Source organism: Chamaea fasciata, unplaced genomic scaffold, assembly GCF_029207755.1.
Source record: "Chamaea fasciata isolate MVZ Bird 193981 ecotype frontalis unplaced genomic scaffold, bChaFas1.0.hap1 SCAF_8, whole genome shotgun sequence".
Lineage (NCBI taxonomy): Eukaryota > Metazoa > Chordata > Aves > Passeriformes > Sylviidae > Chamaea > Chamaea fasciata.
The window spans coordinates 17,790,184-17,807,424 of record NW_027094093.1 but is presented as its reverse complement, the minus strand read 5'-3'; the positions used below and the strand labels follow the sequence as shown (position 1 = coordinate 17,807,424).

The 17,241-nt window shown below is 44.6% G+C and overlaps 1 protein-coding gene and 1 long non-coding RNA gene across 2 annotated transcripts in view; both read right to left on the bottom strand.

Moving 5' to 3' along the window:
* Window positions 1–2,810: 2,810 nt before the first annotated feature.
* Window positions 2,811–10,882, bottom strand: LOC136292977 (uncharacterized). The gene is made up of 3 exons (XR_010722032.1): window positions 10,675–10,882; window positions 4,470–4,504; window positions 2,811–3,119 (listed from the first exon to the last, which is right to left on the bottom strand). It is a non-coding gene; the product is annotated as an uncharacterized lncRNA (long non-coding RNA).
* A 459-nt stretch (window positions 10,883–11,341) lies between these two features.
* CHN1 (chimerin 1) overlaps window positions 11,342–17,241 on the bottom strand; it is a 94,887-nt gene continuing 88,987 nt past the window's right edge. Inside the window, exons 10-14 of the mRNA XM_066189897.1 lie at window positions 16,532–16,705; window positions 15,741–15,818; window positions 14,462–14,599; window positions 13,369–13,474; window positions 11,342–12,269 (exon numbers count right to left, since the gene is read on the bottom strand). Coding sequence (XP_066045994.1) covers window positions 12,098–12,269; window positions 13,369–13,474; window positions 14,462–14,599; window positions 15,741–15,818; window positions 16,532–16,705 — 668 coding nt within the window. The 3' untranslated portion in view covers window positions 11,342–12,097. The remainder of the gene's footprint in view (window positions 12,270–13,368; window positions 13,475–14,461; window positions 14,600–15,740; window positions 15,819–16,531; window positions 16,706–17,241) is intronic.

The following is a 17,241-nucleotide window of genomic DNA, read 5'->3' as shown; positions in this document are numbered from 1 at the left end:
AGACACTTCTTCACAGAGCGTGTCTGCAGTGGAGTTTGGTGCCACAGGAGTGTCTGTTTGCAGAGGTTTTTCTGTATTCAGAAAAAATAGTCTGCTAAATAATTTCATACTATTGAATGTACACACACACACTCCCCCTAAGAAGTCTGTCACTGAAGCCCCAGAATCACAAGTCTCAGGACTCTGGGGTGCTGTCCTGGGGATATATTGCCTAATGCTAATGGTGTTCTTGCATTTTTCTCAGGCACCTGCCATGTGGAGATAGGACATGGCACTGGGTGACCAACCACAACCATTCCCACAGAGTGCTCCAAATTCTCTTTTCCAGAAAACATTCCCCACAAAAACCTTTCTTAGCTTGGCCTCTGGGTGACACCAGATATACTTTCTATTTCTGCTGCATAGCCTTTGTGCTGTCTGCCAGCTGGCTTGGTATTTCAGGCTGGATGACTTTATTACTATTTTAATTATTTTTTTAATCACTCTCCCTCACCCACCTCCCTCCACTAAGCATTCAGCCTCTGCATTTACGTTTATCCTCTAATAAAAACTCCCCACCTACATCACTCTGGCCTCGTTCCTGGCCTATTTGTGGCCGGCAGCTCCCATTGTTGCAGCGATCTTATTTCAAGCCCGCGTCCGACTGCTTCCAGCCTTTATCCCAGGACAGGCAGCTGCCCTGGAGATACAATTGCACGGAGGCATTGTGAGAATGCTGACCACGGCCCTCTGGATCCTCTCAGGGTCTCAAAGCATTCCTGCCCACCCCAGGCCGGGCTGCCAGGTTGGCTCTGGGCAGAGGAGAGTGTTTCCACACTCTGGCAGGTGACAGCTCTCGGGTAACAAAAGTGTCTGTCCCTCCTGAGGAGGTCTGGCCCTCGGAGACGGCAGGGTGCAGAGTGTGTGGGGGCCCCAGAGAGTGGGCAGCCCCAGCAAGGCATTATTTCTCTCGCAGCTGAGCCGAGCCCCCCAGCCTGGGAGCCAGCCTCCCCTCCCTGGCTGGAAGTCAGTGCTTGTGTTGGAAGAGGAAGGAGCAGGTATTTGGAGAAGGCCTTTGGGGAGGAACTGCCTGGCTGCCAGAAATGTTCCCTGGCAGAGGCACAAAGCCTTTAACCTTGCAAAAACCCCCAGGCAACCTGAGCTACTGCAATTAAATACGGACAGAGAAGTGAATGCTGCTTGTTGTTAAACTGGGGAATGTGACCCATCATGACTGAGGTGAAAAAGCAAGGGAAGGGGCTGAGCTGCACTGAATGCCTGAATTTGATCCATTACTAGGATAGGTATTTTTCTTTTTTCCTTCAGAGTATTCAGAGAATTTTTTGACCAATGTTTCATTCCCTCATAAAACCCCCTTTTTACATCTATCTTGAGTCCAACTTTTTTGGCTTGTTTTTATGAGCCCCCTCCCAATCCCTGAGACAAACCCACTACCCACCGTGCTAATGGCAGATCAGCTTCAGTCAGATTGACTGGAAAGCAGCAAACCCACTGCTTGTCAGATTTAGGGCATTGCTCCTTCTGTCCATGTACGAGGAACAAGCGCTGCAAGGGCTCCTGCCCGGAGGAAGTCAGCTGTGAACAAATACTCCTGCAGGTAGGTCTCTTTGGCAGAGTGATACTCTGCAGACACGGTGAAGGTGAGCAGAATACCTAATGCTTTTTACAGAGGGCGGAATACAAGATTTTAACTGAAATTTTTGTCATAGGGTTGCGTGCAGAGAGGCAATGCCCGATGGAAGAGAGCAGGTGCCAGAGGCTCCAACAGACACACGGACGACAGGGCCTGTGGGAGGGTGGAAGTGGTGAGAAGCAGAAGCAAAACTAATAAAAAGAACAGAGAAAGGTTAGAGAGTACATCGGGGAAATTAAAGGAACAAAAGGTTAAAAATAATAGCACTGTCCAGCAGTTTTAGCTTTAGTTTTCAAATGCAGTGTATACCTTTTAAAATGCATTTTTGTATCAGGAAAAGGGCATTGTTGGAGACGGTAGATTAAGGCAGCTCTGAATAAGGCAGGTGGCTAGACAAGTATTTGTGAAGGTGCCGTGTGTTTGTTCCCGGATTGCCCTGGTCACCGTCACGGCGCACATTCCCCGCGGGAAGCCCGGCCGCGCGGCTCCACGGCCACCAGATGGCAACAGCTGGATGAGGGCATGTGCAGAGAAACCGCTAACTGTCCGTGGCAAGGCAAAACGGGGAGCAAATATTTTCCAGAAGCAATTCATTCAAGGAATTAATGACAGTCTTGAGATGCTGATGGACTATACTTACCTGGTTTATTCCAGTGCCCATAAGAACACGCTAAGCAGTAATGTATGTGTCAGAATGTTATTGATAGACAAGGTTAAATTCCTCAAATCAAGAAATCCGAAGTTGCAGTTTTCCATACTCAGACACACCTCCACCAACCCGCAAACATGTTTTATCCCCACGGATGTTTGTAGCAAATTTGGCTTCTGCACATATTTTCTTAATTTTCTATTACATCGCACAAAGGAGTTGAAAATACCAAAAACTTGCTCCTAAGTGGCGATCTTAACCTCTTTCATGTTATGGCAGAGACATGGTGCACAGTTACCTAATTTAAATGATGCTTCTGGAAAGAAAAGAACTTGAGTCTTGAAAGAAAGAGAAAAGGAAAAGGTCCCCAGTCAAACAGAGAAACCATAATCACAAAAGACACCATTAGATCAGTAGCACGTGTGTTAATCTAATGCACGTGAGAAGAGACACTGCAACTGGGACTGGCCCTCATGGGCACACTTCTCAGACAGAAAGGACACCGTCAACAGGGACTTATTTACCCACTTTGAACAAGGCAGTGGTAACCATGAATTCAGCAAAAATGAAGACAAGAATAACTGAAAACAGAACCAGAAGAGGTGACAGACAAAAGCTGAACAACTACAAAATGTCCAAGGAATCAGTAAGCAGGCTGCAGAGTCACACTGCCTTTTCGTTATGGACACACCAGGAAACCAGTCCTGCAGCTGAACAGTCACTGAATAGAGCAGAGGCAAATTTAACTCCAGCTGACATCCCTGACATGTTTGTTTCTCAGGCTCCCATCCAAACACGAGGCTCATCTCTGGGGCCAAGGTGAGTCATGCTGGAGAGCTAAACAAGAAACAAAAGAGGACAAGTCCATTAGCTGTGAGGTTTGCTCTGCCCTGCTCCTGTGGGCTGCTCTGTCAGCACAGCAGCTTGTGTGAACCCTGCCAGAGTGGTGGGGACAGCAAAGGGGCAGCTTTGCTGGTCCATCCCCTAAGGAAGACTTTCCTGCATGGCAGGACTCCTGAGCTACTCTGCCTCTGTGGTCAGAAAAATGTCACTCATTCTTAGATGCAGCTTGGTGACACCTGTATTTTATTAAGGCTCTGCCCTTCCTCAGCAGCACAAGCTGAAAAACCCAGTCATCTGGCACAGACCACTGCTACTACCTGTTCTGAATTTTGTCTGTAATCACCAGCCACGAGTTTTCTCACTGTAGCTGCCAAAAAACCTCCACAAAACACAAAATCTGGCAGTTGATAGTAAAACCAGGCAGAAAGGGTGGCCTGGATGTCAAAGCTGGGAACCAGTTCTGCTGCCAGTTCTGCTGCATCCTGACAGTGGAGATATCCAAAGCAAAGTTTAAATGAGTATTGGGCACCAGAGTGCTCTCCTAGGACTCTCTACCTCTGGAGGTGACATTATTATGTTTTAAGTGCATATTCAGAGGCTATTTGTAAGTATATAATTGAGTTACTGCCAGTGCAGAAAGTGAAGCTCAGCATTACCTGACTTCTGGAAATTCACGTAGCATATCCCTAGCCCATTCCATACAGTGGCTTTCATGAGTGGGACCACAGGAGCATTTAGCCTGAAGTATTCCTCTGGATGCTCTTATCTACCCGCTTAAATACATCTGTCTGTTTCTAAAGGCAGATGATTCTCCACTGGAGTAACTGCAGAGCAGACTGTTCAAGTTTAGCTTCACATAAAAGATGCTTGTTCAGCTCCCGTGAGGCCTGACACATTTTGGTCAGTATTCCATAGTTCAGAGTTTTCCCAAAGGCATTTTGAGGGGTGCTCCACTAAACAGCCAGTGGAAAGAAGGAGTGGCAATGTAGGATTGTTTTAATGCTTGAAGCTGCTGCACAGATTTACTGACACAGGCCCTTCTCTGATTGCTGCCCACAAGGATATAGTTGATGACAACCCTTTTGCAATGTCATGACTCCCAAATACAAAATAAATCCTGAAATATGGAGCACTTCACAGCACATTCCGCATATAACCTCAGCTATGGGATGAGAGCATAAATACCATCTGGATGTCACCTGCTTTCCGTGGGGCCCCTGTGCCCTGGTGAAAGGCAGACATGCTGAACCATCCCACATCACACCTGCAGTGAGTGCAATTAGGACCAACTTTTGTGAACCTGAGAACACCTCTGTAACCCTGTGAGAGCATACGGGTGCTGACCTTTGGGGTGCAGGTTCTCTCATTGCTGGTACGATCTGAATAAACACATAGGAATAAGCTTGTTTTGTTTTTAGTTCTGCCAGTAGGCTTGGTGGCAAAGCCCTCTCCCTCCCCACAGGGTGCTTCCCCTCCATAAGCCCCTGCTGATCCTAGACAACACCACAGATCTCTGCAAAGTATCCCTCTCACCTGGGGCTGCAGAGTTTGCCTTTAAAAAGTCAACATCTACCTCACTGTGCTACCTGAGTCTTCAGAGTGTTTTAAAGCAGGAAATACCACCCTCTAGCCATGCTCCCAGGGACAGATTTCTACTCCTGCACATAACACACTTGGAATTGTTGATATGTGCTTTACCCAGGACTGACCTCATGCCAAGTACTCGCTTTTATTGCTTATGTTGGGATCTTTGCCAACACATACAGAATTTTCTTGGTAATTAGTGGAAAATACTGACTTCTGTGGCTCCTGGTGTGTAGCTCTCACCTATCACACAAAATTTATTTTGCCTCCTTGGCAGCCTGCAAGATCTTGGCTGTGTTAGACAACAGGGAACTTAAAAGCTTGTGTTTGCATTTGATAAAACAGAAGAACAGAGATGTACCCTAAACTCCAGAAACACCTTCGGAGTGTTAACTGGGTCCCTGCAGGAGGGTGGGGGCTGGCAATGGTGGGGCACAAAGGGGTGGGCCACTGAACACCAGGCAGGAGTCAGGGGTGGCTCCCACTCCTCTGACAAACCCATGGATTTTACTCAACATTTCACATGAAGACAAATTCCAGATTTCCCTGCTCACCAATATTTGGGACTTGACAGGAGTTCAAAACACCGTACTCAAGGCAGTTGGGGGAATATCCTGGTAAACACACTCCACAGCAAGGGGAGCAATGTGAGTGTAACCCAAGCTGTGCAGGAGCCAGAGGAGCAGCCCCATAAGAGAAACTGGCACTGGAAAAGAGAGTTCCAGTTTAATGATTCTTTACAAAGTCTACCTTTGGATTAGCCTGATTATGAAGTTCATCCTCCTAGCAAGCAAAGGCTACATCTACACAGCCCTGGAGTTTGCACACAGCCTGTGTTCATACATAAAAAATTTCAACAGTGAAGCACAGCACAGCAAGTGGCTTTGTGGTGTGAGCAGCTTAGCAGTGTCCAGATGATACACATCATTCCATGCAACATCCATCCAACCATACTGCCTTCACTAAAAACAATATTCCACATGACCAATTTCCTTGGTCACTTTTCCTGGCTACTTTAGGTAACCAGTTCTGAAGACTTTACATCTTCCCTCTCTGTGCCCCCTGCACTTGCAGGTCACTGGTGATGTATACTGGGATGGGTATTGGAAAGGCTGCTGTGCTGACTGCTGGCTCTCCAGGAAAGTTATGACAGCAGCAAGAACCATATCCTTAACTGACACTATTAGCAAACTGACAGTAGCTTAGGTGTGAGGCTAAACCTCACAGAGAGCTGCAGGTCAAAAAGGGAACATCAGTGGAGGTTTTCCTCCCACAAAACGCAAGAGAAAGTCCAATTCCTCCTAATGCTGGGGGCAATTTCCAAACCAAGGATGGCCACAGGCCCCTGAACAAGCCAGTCCACACTTTCCATGGCAGTACCTGTGACTCTCCTTTAGTTTCCTCCACTGCCAATATCCTCACCAGCCAATGACCACTTCCTTGCTGCAGCTTCAGACCAACCCTTCTTGATTTAGGTTACAGAGAGGGAACTTCAAAATCAGCTGTGGGCAGACAACAACTCTTCCTACAAGAGGGCATGAAGGAGCTGTACAGACGCAGCATTGCACTGTATTTGAAATGATTGAGAAGAGTGAACATTTGGATTGCTGATCATGGACTGCAGGAGTTTGGGAGTTTTTTGAGCAAAATTGAAACCTAATGTACCCACTGTACTGTAATGCATTTGGAAATGATGCCTTTTCTCTGAATGGCAAGGAGAAGTACTTCCAGGAGAAGCTCACAGTTTTTCATGAGGAAGGGACTTGCAAATGTCTATGCAACAGATCTTTCAGCAGCTTGCAACAGATGTTCCACCTCCTCCACATGTATTTCATTATTTGCCTCTGCCTACTTTATGTACAAGTACTCAGCTGGACTTTGAATCTCCCTTTTTGTGACGTATCTCGTCCTGCACCACATTGGTGGTGTCTAATTCACCTGGCAGCAATCTCAGTCTACTTGAATTCCAGTAGTTTAGTGGAAGATGTCATATGAGAGTTGCTGCATGGTATAAACAATATATTTCCAGCATCATAATGCTGGAAGACATGAAAGGGGATAAAAGAACAGATGACAAATTAGAGGAATCTCTCCCCTTCTCTTTTTTGAGAACAGAGTAGGTGCTGAATTTGAGCAGTGAGCAACAGCATTGTGCTGAGTTCTTTTGAGTTTAGAGAGCGATCCTTCAAGCAAGCTTTAAGATACACTACCTTATGAATTCTAATCTACAAAATGAGTAATTTTAATAGTTTATACAATCCTATTTGCATTACTGACAGAGTTAGTGATGAGAGATAAATAAAAGAGGCAAAGAGAAAAAGTTTAGCATTCAATTTATAGGCTTGATAACAAGAAAGAAAAGTTACAGGCAACATAATGCTTGAAAATAAATCCTGGTTGGCTGCCAAATATATATTTCAAAATAATGCCTAATTGCCTCAGGAAATACATTAATCAAAAGCTCCCAGAGGCCTAAGAACCATTTGTTCCAATTGACCAGGGCAGAGAACTGATAAACACCTGAGTAATGTAAGGAGCTATACATGTCCTTGAGACAAAACGAATGAGAAATAGAAAAGGACATCTAAATAAAAGGTCTTAAACAAGTTCCTTGAGCAGCTTATTGACTTCACTCTTGGGAGACATCAAAGAGAAATGTTACTCTGACCATGAAATCAGCAAGAGACATTCAATAATCACTGAATGATGCTGTCCAAATTGAGATTTAGAAGGAGGTATCAAGAAGAGTATCTCTGGTGTGGGCCAGAATGATCAGATTATGCAAGGGCTCTGGTGAAGAGCATAACTCCAAATGTCCATGAGTAAGGATGGGGAAGAACGTGCTGAAAAACTGAAGAAGAGCTGGACCCCCCAATGCCCAGGTAAGGCTTCCTCCTCTCAGTATGTCAGCCTGGGGTCCTTGGAATCAGCGGGAGGCAGAGCTCAGGGCACCAGCCAGTCCCATGCTGCAGGGAGGGGACCCTGGAGAAGTTTGCTGGGGGGACAGTGCCAGTGCCACCCCAGCCCCTCAGCCCCTCAGAACCCACTGCCAGGCACAGGGCCCCTGCCCTTTGCTTGCAGTCCTGCCAGCACGTGGCCAGAGCACAAGGCTCTCTTCTTGTCTTGGCTTGCTCAGCAGTCTCTGATCCATCACACACATCCTGGCCCTCCTCCTTGTGCATTACATAAGCTTTCTAGGGCTGAGGTGTAGTTGCTAAGCAGTAATTTTGCACGACTAAAAAAGAAACCCATGATTGCTAGGTTCACTAAATGTTTTTTTTCCCCAACTGCAATATAATTATAGCTATAATAAAAACATTGCAGAACATTCATCAGCATGCAAAAATTAGGTCAGGAACAAAGTGAGTATATCATATATGCCTTTTAGAAGCCTTTTTTGCTTCCTTTGCCATTGGGGCAGAAAGAACCAGAAAAGTTTGTTATTGCACCTAATCATAAATAACATGTTTTTCCATCCTGTCAGCTAACCTGACATTAGCAGGAGCTCGTGTTCTTGTTTCAGAAGGCAGCTTGCTTCCCTCATCACAGAGCTCTCCTAAAGTCTCACCACAGGTTCCCTGCCTACGGCCTCTGCACACATTGTTTTCCCTGAGCTCTGCAGTCTGAAATGGGGATGCCCGCCCATCCCTCTGATGGGGAGCTGTAGTTTAATCCTTTTTCTGTCTCCAGCTGCCCTTTGATAGGGTGCTGCCAGTGAGCTGTCTCCAGCATCTCTGCCAAGCTGTCCACATGTACCCCGCAGCACTGGAGACAACAAGGTCAACTGAACTAGAGACAGCCCTTAACTCCTCATGGAAACCAATTCCTTCAGAGAACAAATCAGCTTGGTGATAGCCCTTGCTTCTCATAGATCCAGATTATTTATTCTATTGTTACTTAATTAATACAAATATTAACAATATCCACTTTCTATGTTTAATTAAAAAATGGAATAAATGAAACTTAAATCATGCAATTCCTTTTACGCCCATGCACACAGCATGCATCTTCCTGGTTAGCAAAAAGAAATATCAAATTCACTGCAAAGACAATGTTTTTTCTGCGCCACCTGTTTAAATGATTACCACTCAGGAAAGATCACTACAATAATAACAAAAACAAGATTAAAATGGAGGCTTTTGCCTACACACTTAATAACAAATTGCAATTAAAGAGAAAAAAGAAAAGTCACAGCATGCAGATTCCTGGGATTCCAAGTCAAGAAAGCACTTCATTGGCTCTTGGGGTCCTCCATTCCATATTCCTGACCCTAACACATGTGACCCACATACTCCGGTCCAAGAGATGTGCACTCTGTAGGGGCAGCTCTGTTCCGTGTGGAGTGAGCAGGGTGGTTGGCAGACAGTGTCAGCCTTAATTAGTTGAATATTGATGTTATCTGGTGTTAAATACATTCTGCAGCTGTGTCATCCCTTGTCATGCAGTTTCCTTCATAGCCCATCAGAATGTGAGCCTTGGGGAGAGCAGAGGGTGTTGATGCCAGCAGGGCCCGGCTGCCTGACCCCAAGCTCCTGTGCTGCAGCTGCTGTCACTGCTCATGGGGGCAGCGGGGCATGGGCATCAGGGAAAAGCTGCATTTCTTGACATGGGGTTTTGGAGGGTGTTTTTTTTTACTTTTGGGCGTGGGGGGTTGTAGGGCCTTTGCTTGCTCTGGCTTTGGGTTTTTGTGTGTATGTATGTTTTTGGGGTTTTTTCTTTCAGCAGTGGTTCCTCATTTACGTTTTACTCCTTTCCTGCAGAAACTTCCATTATTATAATCACTTGTTAAACTGTGCTTGAGAAGGGGCATCTGCAGCAAGAGGCTGGTGCTCACTAGTTGCTAAAAAACCTTGTTTGCCCCGTGTGCGTTGGCCATCCCCAGAGCAAATCCAGGCTCGCTATTTTCGGCGCTCTTTCCTCTCACTGATCCACCTCTCGACAGCCACCGCTGCTTCTAAGTGCAGCTGAAAGCACCTGTAGCAAAGCAGGGGGAGCAGCTGTGTCAGCAGCACCCGCCTGCTGTTGCACCGAGACAGAGAAGCTGGATATTTCACATCAGAAGAAAAGGTAATTATCCTAATTACTGCAATTTACCACGTGCTTCCTGCTATAGGCGGTAGAAAGGGGAACTGCAACTACCGAGTTCAGGTTTACTTGCACAGTGCTGGGGAACACCAGCCGCCTTGTGCTCAGGTCAGCCGAGGCTCCCTGAGGCTACCAAAGGACACGGAATGCCACCACCACAGCCAGAGCTGCTACGGCACAGCCCTGCCCTGTGTCAGCTCCTGCTCGGTGCTTCGGGAAGAGGATGCTGCTGCCACAGCTGGCTGTGACGGCAAGCACAGAACGGGCACTGCAAACACTGCAGTGCAACCCCCACCAGCATTAGCTGGAAAAAACATCCCTTCTCCTGATCACAGAGCTGAGGACATTTGAGTCCTGCCACGGCCAGGGGCTGAGAGCGGAGTGCAATGACAGGACGCTGCAAAGGACCAACCAGAGCCACTGCAAGGGATCCCCAAGGGAAGCCATCCAAAACACAGGGCCGAGTGAGGAAACACATCACAGAGTGTCAGGGCAGAGGCGGGAGATGCAGCACGTTTGGGAGTTGGCTTGGAGCAAGGTAGTGGTGAACATGTGTGGCTGCTGGGGTGCAAGGCAGATGTGACTGAGCAGCATATGGGCGGGCCACTCGTTTTGGGCCAGGGGGAGGCAAGGCTATGGTCGGAGACAATGTGTTTTCCATCTGTTACTGTTCATTGCCATAAATAAAGTGATAATGTGCACTAACTAGAACAGGACTTGTAACAGCAAGCCACTTTTAATACTACAGATGATTGAAAAAAACCTCAAACCAAACCGTACTTTAGATTCCCTCAAAACTTCTCCTGTTCTGTCTCCCCAGCAGCCTCCAGCCCAGAGCAGCATTCCCCACATGCTTACCAGTGTACATCCCCAGCCTCACCTTCTTCCTGGGATCCTTCAATCCCCAGTTCAGGAGAGCTGCAGAAGGGCCACCATCTCACCTCTTCTCTCCCAGCCAGACAAGCAAGGCAGGGTGGGATGCAGTGAGGCACCTTATTGTTGTCAGCTCTGCTGACAGAACAGCTGGTTCTGATCACTAGGGGATGGATCACTCCTCCTTGTTCTCCTCCTGCCTTTGCAGGGCAGACCAAAGAGCTTGCACCTGAGCTGAACATTTGAAGTGCAAGGCCAATGTTCTGGGATGTGTCTGCATTTTGATTTCAGTGGTGTATCCATCTACTGTGGGCAGCTACAGTTGTGTAATTGTAAACTGCCATTCCAGTTCACATATAGGCAATTATAACAATAGGTATATTTTATGGAGTAGTAGATGGTTTGACAATACTTTTCTTGGTCTATTTAAGAGTTCTGAAGCCTTCTTGAGAAGCATTTTGGACAAAGAAGAAAGGAGTTTTCAAAGTAGACAGGAATTTGTGAGAACCTCAGCAACGTGTCAGGACCCAAAATACTTAGTCTTGTCAAAACTGGTAAAACTCTGAATTGTTTCTTTAAGTCAGAGGTTGTTTGGTGTTAAAGTGCCAATGTAAGAAATTAAACAATCAGTATTTTTGAAGTAAGTTCAGTAAGTAAAAATAAATAGCATAATGTTAGAGTTCTAAAAGCAAAATTTAATAAATTAATATATGCATGCCAGATAAAAATACAAAATTACAATTGAAATAGCAATAATAATAAAGGAACACTGTTCAGTATTGCAGATTTCACTGCAACCACCATAAACATCATGAAGAATTACTTAAAGTAACATTTAAAGTACAATTTTGTTTCTGTTAAAAACAAATTACTATATGATGAAAAAATGGAAAGAAACCCAAAAAAGAAATCAGCCCCGAAAGTGGAAGAGAAGAATATGAAATGTCAATAAATGGCCAGAGGCTCCATTTCACATAAGTCTGCCTTCTTTTTAGAATCAGAAACCAATTACATAGAACAAAAAAGCAAATTCACAACAGGTTTACACGGAGAAACATGCTGAATTACAATCACAAACTATCCAGAACAAAGATGCTGCACCAGTTCAGTTGTTTTCTTCATGGAATGAGTCTCACCAGAACAGGGAGAACAGGGAGCAAATCATGCAATAGCTTTAGGCATTTTGTTTTTTATTTTAACATGATAAACACCCAGGATTACTAGTACTGGAAAGTATGTGTTAACCTTTTTCAACATCAGCTGAATGGCACTACAGAAACGACAAAGAGTTCCTTCATTTTTATCCTGAATACATCGAAAGCTCTAGCAAATATGGAATTCAGTGACAAGAGCCATTAAATTACTTTAAAATATTCCTTCATCCATAGAACACTGTTGCTTCCTTTTTTATTACAAAACCCCCAAAATATTCAAAATAAAATGTCTTCATTTTTTATAAGCATCTCCACCACAAGTCTCTGATAGCGGATGTCGTTCAGTGCAGCCATCGCATCCAGCTCCGGCGCTCTCATAAGAGTTGGTCCAAAAACTATGCCCAGGTTTTCTGCACTCATCAGGTTTTCCTTTTCATGGAGCGTTACTCTGTAAAAAAAACCCCAGTGACTCTCACATTTCCTCTGTGCCAGACCATGCCTGCATATACTTGAAAATCAGGGAAACCGGACAAAAATGCGTGCCTTTCCCCAAGGACAGGCCACTGTTTCCAGCAGGTCACACATGGGAGTGTCAGGTGAAACACTTGGGGGTGAGTGAAAGCAAATGCTGTGTCGGTTTGTGGTGAGTCAGGGTCTGTCCCCCTCAAAGCACACAGACTGTGCTCACTTGCACTGCATGAACAAGTCCTTTGGTATACAAATACTACAAACTCAAGGTTTTTCTTCCGTTTCTCCCTTTCTGCCTTAGTTTTTATTTGAAAACAGTTCAGACTGATGTAACCAAATTGCTGTTTCTCCAGCCTGTAAGTATTCCAAATAAAGGAGATGTATCTGATTATCTGAATTCAGCAGCAAGACAATGGCCTGTTGAGCAGCACAGCTCTATTTAGCAAAGCATTAAACAGAAGTTTAAAAATAGTGAATTTTGTCACCTTTCTACCTTACCATTCACCCATACCAGAAATATGACGGGGAAAAGCAACTTGCTAGGTAGAGCAGCAAGAGCTAATCTTGAATAGCATGAGGAGAAACTAACTTCACACTTCACAAGCTGTAAGGTGGACCTTTTGTTCCTATCTCTCTCATCCCTTTGTCCGTTTTAAAACACCCATTAGAAATGTCACTGAAATAAAAGGACAAATCAGGCAGAAACTCAGTAGCTGAATTTTGCCTGAGGCACTCAGCAGAGTCAACACAGTCCTACTTGTAGAAGAACTACAAATGAAAAAAGGCAGAAGAGAACTTAAAATGAAGTAGTTTTTCTAAGGAAAGGGAATGATTCTTACCTATTGACAGTAAGTTCACGTTACTTGAGAAACTAAAATGGACACCCTCACATGCCACCTCGGTTCTGCTTTGCAAGGGATAATCCTGTGTCTGAGTTTTGCTGCTGTGCACAGTACCACTCCTGCCACAGGCCCTCTCCAGGATTTGGTGGGCCTTGGCTAGACTTCTCTGGAGGTGTTAACATGGACTTTGGCTAAAAATGAGTGTGGCTTAGAGTTCTTTGCAGCTGTTCCACCCACCTCTTCAGATGTGCCATGAGATACCGTAATGTTTCACAGTGTGCAGGCGGCAGCAGCTTCAGCGCCTCGTGGAGAATTTCCAGCTGTTCATCCGGATCCGTGGTTTCTGGAACACAGATGTTCAACTGTCACCACAGGACAGCCAGAATTCACACACAGAAAGGCAACAACTGGTGGCCTGCACAGGAGATAGGGTCTCACAGCTCTGCTGGATTACTCATGGAGGATTTGTCCATCCAAAGAGGTGCTCAGAGGACCATAAGGATGTGACTGGTTCTGGACAAAGAAAATCCCCCAAAGCAAACTGCACTCCACTGAAAGATTCCCTGCAGCCGACTAAAAAAAAAAATTCTCTGGTAATCCTTGCTGACTGGTCTGGTTTTGCACAAACAATCTACAGGTGCCAACTCTGGGAGAGCAGAAGGTACTGGGAACTTTGCCATCAGTGCCTTTGGCTGCCTCCATACAACCTGGGAAAGCCTTCTCCAAAGGAGCTGGAAGGCCAGCACGCAGTCCTTGTTTTCTACCCACGGCTACCTCACACCTTTCCAGGTGTGAACACATCACAGAAAAGCTTCAGGCAGCCAGGAAGTTTGGGAGAGATATTCCAGCTAGGCTTACTGCTGTGCTTGTAGACCCACTTTCTGCAAGGCCAGCTCCAAAGGTGGCTTTGGGATGAGTGGTTATCAGCTTATGAAAACACTCAAAATGGACAACTCCAGAAACAAACGACATCTTATTTCCAAGCATTTCCATAAATCACCTTCTTTCTGGCACCATAAACCAAACAGACTTTAAATAATCACTGTCAAGTGCCCAGGATTTATGCAAGATACACAAGTGATGTAATCCATAATGCGTGATGAAAAGGAAACATTCCTGGTGACAAAGGCAAAGGAAAATGTAACCATGTTCACGGAGCATCACGCGGTCAGGCTGTAATGTGCACTGCATGTTTAATCCTGCAATCCTTACTAAATTGGGCATGCAGGGTAAGAGCTGATGGGACAGCTAGAAAATGAATAGGACGGTCCTGCACAAAAAGGAGAAAAGGCTGAGAATGAAAAGCAGATAAAAAATATGTTATACTCACTTGCAGACTCTATAAACTTTGGGTAGGCATCATACGTGATGAGTGGAATTGGCAAATCCCTGAAGTACAGTTTAAGTGCACCAGTGATAATATTGATATCTTCATACATATTCACAGAAATATCAGCTTTTTCTCCATCTGTGTGGAGAAGGCACTGAAATTAAAGCCTTGCAAATGTAAACAGATGCAGAGCAGCATTCAAAAGAAAAAGAGTAACTTGCTTAAGCAAACATTATTGAAATGGAAACAACTACAGATTTTGGCTTTTTAAAGTAAAACAGTTACTGGACTGTGATGTTCATGGTTTCAGGGTGAAAACCATAAGCATTTTATAAAGTAACATACCTTTTCTTTGTTTCAAATAATTACTAAAAAACACAATTTGGCTTTTTTTTTTTTTTTTTTTAAACCTGCCTGCCTGATATTCGTATTAAGGTGTGGACGTTTAGCTACTTCTGAACACACTGCATTGCAAAACAACACATGCATCTGCACTGAATGAGAAATCAGGGAGTCTGGGAAAAAAAAGCAAAAGGCAGAAAACCAGCTTTGTCCACAGCCCCCCCATTTTACAGGAAAAACATGTGTTCACCATTTAACTACAACATACTACCTACTCCAAACTGCAGTGGACACAGATCCAGAAGTTGGCTTCCCAGCACGTCCCCACCCTGCTAACACTGCAGATGTTGTCCGAATCAGTCCAGTCCTCCACACAAACAGGAAAGAGAGTTTCCAGCATGGATTCTGGCCTTGATTTCTACTGGGATTGAGGGACTGCAGCTGGAAATCCTTTAATTTTCCCACTGTCTTTTCTCAGAGAGAAGAGTTTGTTCTCAGTGACCTTCTTTTAGTCTGTAATAATTCAAACTTTGTTTGCACTATTGCATTCATCTTATTATTTTGGAGCTTTCATCCAGAAAGATGGATTTAAGTTGCACAGCTCTCTTAAGGCACTTCACCACTTACCCTCTATCCCTCCCCCACCCCTCCGAGCACAGTTTGACTTGCAAACTAGGGCAGTAGTTCACAAAGCTTTGTCCTTTCCTACACACATGGTTACTGGAGCACAGATACTGATGGAAGGAGAAAAGTAGATTTTTGTAATAAAGGCCAAAGTGAAGCTGATGTGCTTTTCTGATGGGGCGTCTCCTCTCCTGCCAGCACAGCTGTCACTTCAGACCACCGGTGCAGTGGAGCGTGAGACAGAGGCTCTGCAGAAAAACTGTGTATCTTTTATACATCAGCACCAAGTTCCAGCATGCAGGAAAGACTGTACCTCTGTCAAACGCCATTTTGACATCTTCAATAAGATCACTAAATCCTGAGACTCTGTACAGTCCTTCAGAATTAAGACCTGCAATGAACATTTTAAAAAGATTTAAATTAGTCCTTATTTTCACAGTTGCTTCTACCTGGTTCTTCCCTTGGCAAGGTTTTCATTTAAGGCAGAACAAGTAGACATGCTTTAAAAGCCTTAGCAGGTTTTTCTTCCAGAATGAAACCTTATCCTGGGTTTTTAACCAGGACCATTGCAGTAGATGCCTTGTTCTATCAGCACTAAACTGTATCTACACAAATGACTTCAGAGCTGAAGGAACATACGAAACCAATCACAACTCATTTAAAAATAACTCAGATTAACATACTTGATGATCAGTCATTATTTCAGAATGAAAATATCCTAATGCTAGAAAAGGATACTCAGTGTGGACTAGGGGAACTAGCAAGAGTGAGCACATTAATATTAATATTAAGCCCCTTTGTTTTGCCATGTTCACTTAATTTTTAAAATAAATACATTATTGGAAAGATATAGGCACTAATATGTAACTACAAAGCAGTAACTGCCCATTAAGCAATTTCTAGCAGAATCTATAAAAATTATAAATGGTATGAACTATGAAATAATGCACAGTATAATATTAGCTGTGCAGGGTAATTGGCAGTCATAAAATGTCTTCTGCGAATCTGTTTTGAGCAATCATACTTCAGCAGAAACCCAGATGACCCAGATCAATCTAAACGGATTATCAGTAAAGCAACAAAAGTCCATTAAGGATGCCTTACCTCTAGATTCAATTTCCCTAATGCACATATCTACCACCATTGGTCTCTTGGTGAAGTGTGCTTTTACTAGTGTGGTAAGGTCACAGCTGTACACTTTTTTGACATGCTTCAGGTCTGGTTTGCAGTCATTTGGGACCATCTTGGAACACTGCTTGTGCACATTTAAACCACAATCTGAGGGGAAGAATGAAAACATGATTAGGCTGGTGTTTGCTGAAAATGTATTCTGAGATCAGTGCTGTGGAGGACAAATGGCTCCGGCAGGACCTAACCTCAGCTCACAACAGTTACTTCTCTTCAGGGCCCTTTCCATCAAACACCTGAGGTAGGGACAGCCCTGAAGGCAGAAGGATTTCCTACCCAAGATATTTTTTCTTTTTCTAGAAGGTCTAACACAGAGTGACAAGCTTTTCATATGTTTTTTCAAATCAGGAGCTAGGTGTCAATTATGCTCCCCACCACTATTACACACATTACTGTCACAATGAAGACTTTTCTCTCAAGTTACTGAGGATTTCCTAACACCTCCATCTTCAGTGTGGTACTGGATCTGGCACTTTAGACATCTCCTGGGGGAGATGAAAGTAAAGACTGGGTTACAAACAGCCTACAACCCCTCAGCAGCAAGCTGGAAAGGCAGTGCCAAAACCTGAGCCGCTCCAGGGACCTCTGAGCTCTGGACGGGTGTGGCAGCCCTGCCCTACCTGGAG